Source organism: Sceloporus undulatus, chromosome 8, assembly GCF_019175285.1.
Source record: "Sceloporus undulatus isolate JIND9_A2432 ecotype Alabama chromosome 8, SceUnd_v1.1, whole genome shotgun sequence".
NCBI classification, from domain to species: Eukaryota; Metazoa; Chordata; class Lepidosauria; order Squamata; family Phrynosomatidae; genus Sceloporus; species Sceloporus undulatus.
The window spans coordinates 25,511,326-25,518,285 of NC_056529.1; the positions used below are offsets into that span (position 1 = coordinate 25,511,326).

General features: G+C 44.6%; 1 protein-coding gene across 1 annotated transcript in view; it reads left to right on the plus strand.

Moving 5' to 3' along the window:
- Positions 1 to 242: 242 nt before the first annotated feature.
- LOC121914420 (cytochrome P450 3A19-like) overlaps positions 243 to 6,960 on the plus strand; it is an 11,500-nt gene continuing 4,782 nt past the window's right edge. Inside the window, exons 1-2 of the mRNA XM_042437817.1 lie at positions 243 to 295; positions 1,250 to 1,272. Of these exons, the coding sequence (XP_042293751.1) occupies positions 243 to 295; positions 1,250 to 1,272 (76 nt within the window). The remainder of the gene's footprint in view (positions 296 to 1,249; positions 1,273 to 6,960) is intronic.

Sequence of the window (6,960 nt, forward strand, 5' to 3'; positions counted from 1 at the left end):
ACAGCAAGCAAATCCAGGCAGAAATTGCGCCTTGCGGCAGCTGTTCCCGTAGACAAGCTGCCTTCCGAATAGAAAACACAGCTGAAGGTATGAGATGGATGCTAATGGCCTTTCTCCCGGGGGGAAAGGATGGAAGGAGACAAACGTAAGAAGCAAACGCTGGAAGCTCCAATGGCAAAACTACAAGGAGAATTTTTCAAGGCCATCCGTTCTTGCAAGGCAGGAGCAAGACAGAGACGGCAATGGCGGCAAGCGCGGGGGCCGATTTTAACGCTCCTGAGATCCCCCAGGAACTGTAAGGATGTCCCAAATATAAAGAATGCCCCAAATCTGATGATGACAAGTCTGGGGTCTAATTTTACACCCTGAGATCCCCCAAAAACGTAGAATGTCCCCAAAATGAGATGGGTCAGGAAGTGACGTGGCCAGAAATCCATGGAAAAGTATAAAATCCCTGTTTTGCTTTAAGAAAACTTCTCTAGGAAGCTCTAGGTCCCAGTGCACCTAGCAACTCTAGGCAGAGGTAGCACAGAATTGCACTGGAGGACCTACAAAGGCCTAGAGAAGTGTTTCTCAGGAACTCTAGGTCCTCCAGTGTGTGACTCTATGGCAACCTCTGGCAGAGTTGCATCAGAGGACCTAGAGATCCTAGAGAGAACACATGAATCAAATCTGGGAATAATCAAATCTGCAAAAGACAAAGCTGAAAGTGCGGAGGGCCAACTGTAGTTTGTGGTGGCACCAGAGCTCCCTAACAGAGAAGACTAAGTATCTCACCAACACAATCCCATCCTTTGAGCCAGGGCAGTTTAAAGCGATGCCTTCTGGGTGGAAAAGTACGTTGTCTCCCGCCGTCAGACCCAGAAAAGGCTGCTGAAAAAGGAGGAGGGGTATAAAAAATAATTTGCACCGTCTCAAATATACTAGGTGTGCCACTAGGATATATGCACAGCAAAACCCACACACAAACTGCTGTCACATGTGTGATGTCTCATGCGTTTCAATACAGGGCACCCACGTTAGCAAACTGACCCATAGGAGCAAAGGACATACACTCTGCTCCTGCCCCAAAGGCACCGCCACGTTACTAATCATAGTAATTAAAAAAGAGGCAAAGTTTAGCGTCACAGGCTGGCAATTTCCAAGCTCAAAGATCTGATTTACCCCGAACTCACCTTGACAGCCTCCGTTTCCAGCCTCACTCCCTTTCTTCCTGGGGTGTGAATCCTTACTCTGGCCTTCCTTACAGGACTGTTTGTGACAGCTACAGAGGTACGTGGTTAGGCAATGTGGTATATGCAAGCAGTCATCGCCACCATTATTATTTACCATCACCTGGCAGTTAATTCTTTTGACAGCTTCCAAAATCCCATCCCCATTAGCAAAGGGTATAAGAGTTCCCTCCCATTTTGGGGACTTGGGGTGAATGAATGATCACCTGAAATTTTACAAAGTCCCCAAATAGGAAAAGTTTCATGGCAGCTAACTATTTGTTTTAAATGGTGTATTTCAACATGAATCGGGGATCATTTCATTTCAAGAAAAGGTATGCGTGTTTCTTACATCCCTACTTGAAAATAGCTTCCAAGGCTTAGCCTAGCCCCAAATGTAATTTTGCAAGGAATTGTTGCTATTACTCATTTTTGGGGGGGTCTACTCTACTCTGGAAACTCCACGGAGAGCCTTGGATCAAATCCCTACTATTATAGGAAACCATTGGGTGACCTTAGGCAAATCACATACTCTCAGCCTCAGAGGAAGACCATAGCAAGGCAGGTTAACAATGGCAAAAAGGGTTACCATAAATGAGAGTCAATTTGAAGACAAGTGACAACAACAACAACTAGATGTTGTTGTACTGGACCCCTAGCACCAAGGTGAGGAATGCTGGGAGATGCAGTCCAACGACATCTGGAGGCCTGCATGATTTTCACCCAGGTTTACCTTTAAAAGCATACCCATAGTCAAGCCGGGAATTGAATCTTACAGTAGTGGTTGGATGTCTGGAATGCAACTCTGGGGATAAGAGTTCGATCCCAGCTTGACTATGAACCCCACTGTGACCTTGGGCAGTCACACACTCTCAGCCTCAAGGGAAGGCCATGGCACGCTTCCTCTGAACACATCTGGCTGAGAAAACCTCATGATACCACCTTTAGGGTTGCCATAAATTGGAACCAACTTGAAGGCACAAGACAACAACGAAGTGGTTCCTCCCTCCCCACAGTTCTACACATTGCTGCCTGGTGCAGTGACCCTGGTTAGCCAAGGGCAAGAGGGTTAATGCCACCCCTTCCATGCCCATTGTCCACCTCGGAGGGGGTTAATTGTCGTTGTGCGTTCTTGTTTGGGCTATGATGTCAGCCGGGAAAAGGGGTGGGTGGGGGGAAGGAACCACAACTCCCAGCTTCCTGGCTGCTGTGGGGTCCTTGGGTTCGTCTGGAGGCGAGGCGGAAAGAGCGAGAGGCCGGCCGACAGGAGAGGAGGAGAGGCCTCCAATCCCACACACAACTATTCCTCTCCCCCTCCATCGCCACAGGAAATGGAGAGCAAGGAACCAAGGCTGGCTTCCTCTGCTGAGGAGAGAGAAGTGCACCGTTGGGGCTCAGCTTGTTTGCCCTCCGCCCCTTCCATTTCTCAAATCCGCTCTGAATCCATCACGGGTACAAATCCTTGGAATACATAAAACATTTCTCACCACAGAGACCCCTCTGAACATGGCACCCCCCCATGCACCCCCTTCTTCTCACACAAACACGAATCCCAGTCAATAGGATACCTTCTTGTGGACCAACTTTCACTTCCCACTCCACAAAAAGCCCTTCAAACATGGTACCCCCTGTGTATCCTTCCTCACCCCCAAATCTCACTAAGCAGGGTACCCTCTTGTGTACGACTTCCATGTCAAACATGGTTCCCCCCACGTGCCCCCTTCTCTTCCTGCCCTCAAATAGGGCACCCCTCTCTCTCCCCAACCCCAAAGACCCTCTCTGTGCATAGTGCCCCAGTGAAACCCCTTCTTTGCACCCCCACATGTCCCCTGAACATGGGTACCCCTTCATGTACCCCTTTTCTTTCTACAACCCCCACATGTCCCCCAAGTATGGTACCCTCATGTACCCCCTTTCCTTTGTACCCCACATGTCCCCTGAGTACGGTACCCCAAATAACCCCTCTTCCTTTCTACAACCCCCACATGTCCTCTGAGTATGGTATCCCCTATGTGCCCCCTTTCCTTTTGCATGTCCCTGAGAATGGTACTCCCTCCTGTACCCCCTTTCTCTTTCCCCACAAGAAAGAGCTGATGCCCCTCATGTACCCGCAGAGCAAACAGGAAAAAGAGGAGAAAATCTCAGCTTTCTTTTCATTCTCTCCTTCCTTCCTTCCTCCTTGTTTCTTTCTCCGGTGCGTGTGCAAAGTGCTGTCTAGCAAACAGTTTTCCTGGGCAGCAGCCACCTCTGAAGGGCTGCCAGGCCCAACCTGACCTCAAGCCAGTACCCTTTCTGACCCCTCCTTCTACCCAGTTAGGGAAAAGGAGACAGCCATAGCTCAGGGCAAAGCCCCTTCTCCGGTGTCAAAGGTCCCTGGTTCAATCCCGCCAGAGCTGGGAGATAAGGAGCAGAGCTTCTTGTTGTTGTCGTGCTGGTTGTTGTGAGCCAACGTGGCACAGTGGTCTGAGTGCAGGACCACGACTCTGTAGGCCAGGGCTCGATCGTTAGCTCAGCCACACAAGGCAAACCTGCAAGTCACACTCTCTCAGCCCAGGGGAAGGTAAGGGCAAGCCTCCTCTGAACAAATCGGGCCAAGAAAACCCAACAGTAGGCTTTAGGGTTACTATAAGTTGAAAGACCAACAACAACAACCAGACAGCTCTCCCAACTTTAGGCAGGATAGACAATGCTGGCTTGGTGAGGAACTCAATATTTGGTTTTGCAACGCGACTCCTTGACTGTCCACAAGAGCAAAGAACTGCACCCCCAAATCCACTTTTATGAAGTCACACACCAACACACACACACACACCCCCAACCTTGTTGCCACAAAAATTTGGATGCGTTTGTCCTGTCTCGAGCCCCATTAAAAATAATGGGGCTCGTGCCTGTGGCGGCACATTGCAGCGCGCATGTACCATTGCCTTTTCTTCTGCATGGCGCACTTCCTCCGGCGCAGCTTCCAGTGTATGTAATAAAACGCCCTCCCAAAGTGCTGAAACTTGGCACCCAAAGATTAGCACAATAAAAATAAGTGTGCTTTCACTCTCTGAACATTGTAAAATTATTTGTGGGTTCAGGAAAATGCAGAAAGGCAATACAGTATAAAGAGAGTACATTTATTAAACAACAACTTTCATTTCAAACAAGTGTCTGATTTATAACTCTCAAAATCTTTTAATTGCTACCGAGGCAGGTGCAGCTCATGTGGGAGAAGGAGAGCTTGAATCCCAAAAGAAGACCTGGGTTGTAATGTGGTACCTCGGGATACGAATTACCCAGCTTACGAATTTTTCGGGATACGAAAAAATCCCATAGGGATTTATTGTTTCGGGTTACGAACGTTTTTTCGGGTTACGAAAAAACGCCGGCGCTGTTTAAATGGAGCCGCTGCGGAGCCGCGGCTTTTTTCCCATTAGCGCCTATGGCAATTCGGGTTACGAAGGTTTTTCGGGTTACGAAATTAGCCGCGGAACGAATTAATTTCGTAACCCGAGGGAGCACTGTAATACAGATTACTGTATTCCAGAACTGATAAAATGACAAGAAAAACAGAATTAGAATGAGAAAGGAGAGGAGTTAAGCTAGGAGGAAGGAATATTAACAACCTAAAATATACAGATGACCACTTGATATTAGCAGAAGATATTAAGGAATTGGAACGGTTAATAAGGAAGGTTAAAGATGAAAGTGCAAAGGCAGGTCTGATGCTGAACATAAAGAAAACAGAAATAATGACCATAGAAGAAATACACACATTCAATCTATTATTATTTTTATTAGAGTATTTTTACCCTGCCCTTCAGCCCTAAAGGCTATCAGAGCAAAGAGGCAAATCCAGACAAAGAGGAAATTGAAATAATTAAAATATTTCCCATACATTGACCAGAATGGGAGCTGCAGTCAAGAAATAAGAAGAAGACTAGGAATGAGAAGGGCAGCTATGAAATATGGGCAAGATACTGAAGAGCAAAGACATACAGCTGAGTTCTAAAGTCAGAATCGTCCAGGCCATTGTATTCCCAATTATCATGTATGGATGTGAGAGTTGGACAGTGAAGGAAGCAGACAGAAAGAAAATCAACTCATTGAAGATGTGGTGCTGGAGAAGAGGACTTAGGATGATAAGGATGATAGACAGCCAAGAAGACAAACAAAGCATTCTTGAATAGATCGGACCAGAGCTCTCCTTGGAAGCTAAGATGATCAAGTTGAGACTATCGTACTTTGGCTATTTAATGAGAAAGCATGGATCATATTCTGCTTGTTATAGAATCAGGGTGAGATGCAGAAGGGAAACATGATTTCTTTACTTGTATATATAATTGTGAACAACATAATAACTTCTACTGGGTTTTTCTAAGTTTCTGTGCCTTGCAGAACACATAGTATATTAACAGTTCAATCAAAAGAATATTAAATCACTAGCTCTGAGCATTTTTCAAAGTCCATTAATTCAAAGACAAACTAAAAGCAAGCAAGCTGGAGTAAGCCTAAAGAGCAGCTGTCTTTTATATATCTTCAATTATAACAGATACAGAAAGATGGCAAAGATTAACAGATAAAGGCCTATATAAAAATAATAAAGAGAAATAACTTTCCCAATGAAATTCTGTTAAACAAAAACAACACATTAACAATGAATTGGTTCTAGTAAGAAATCTCAACAGGGCTATATTAAACGATTTTTGAATCCTCCTTAACATACACCTGAAAGGATTCCTCTTGACATCAGTACATTTTCAAACATATTGAAGCAGATTCAGTGTGGCCAATATCCAGCTAAGAGCCTAAGGCAAAGGAAGCTCAATTATTACTTCAAACAAAGTATAAAAAGATATAGGACTGCAGAAAGCTAGTTTAGAAGTTTGAAAATACAAATGACTAATCTAGAATAACTGGATTTATAGTAATGCTACAAACTACTCGGTTACTAAATATTTACTTCATTAAAAGAATGATTAGAAGACAAAAATACTGTCCTTGTGTGGATCAGCTCCATTTGCTTCTGCATTAATAATAACTTAAAGGCAGCTTTCTTCAAAGAGGACTTAGTAATAGACCTACAAATCTATAACACCAGAGATGAGCAACTACAAAGTGTCAAAGAGACAAGCCAAAATGAAAAATAAGGCAGGACTAGAATGCAAACAGAGAGCAAAAGAAGAGCCATGGTGGGAAATCGCAAACAGAGAGCTGATCAAGGGCACAGAAGAACTCAGAAAGATGAGAAGCCAAACAGTACTCGTTCTCAACAAAATAAAGAACATCCAAAGCAGTGCTACACATATTGTAAGGATGTGGAATGTGAGGAGCATGAGTCAAGGAAAACTAGACATACAGTTAAAGGGAAATTGAACACGTAAACATAGCAATACCAGAAGTGAGCAAGCTAAAATGGAAAGGAATTGTGTTCACTCAGTTTTGACTATATTGTTTTAACTCAGATAACTACATAGAGTACCACCCAGGAAATTAAAAGATTAACAGAAACAGGGTGGCTTTCATAGTGAGGACAGATGTAGCAAGAGCAGTCAAAGGATGCAATGCAAACTCAGACCAAATCATTTCAATAAAGCCCCAGGGAAAACCCATAAACATTAGCATTATCCATGTATATGCACCAACCACAAAGGCAGAAGAAGAAGAAGAAGAAGAAGAAGAAGAAGAAGAAGAAGAAGAAGAAGAAGATATTGAACGATTCTATGATGGGGTTCAGGAAGAAATTGACAAGACACCAAAACAGGGC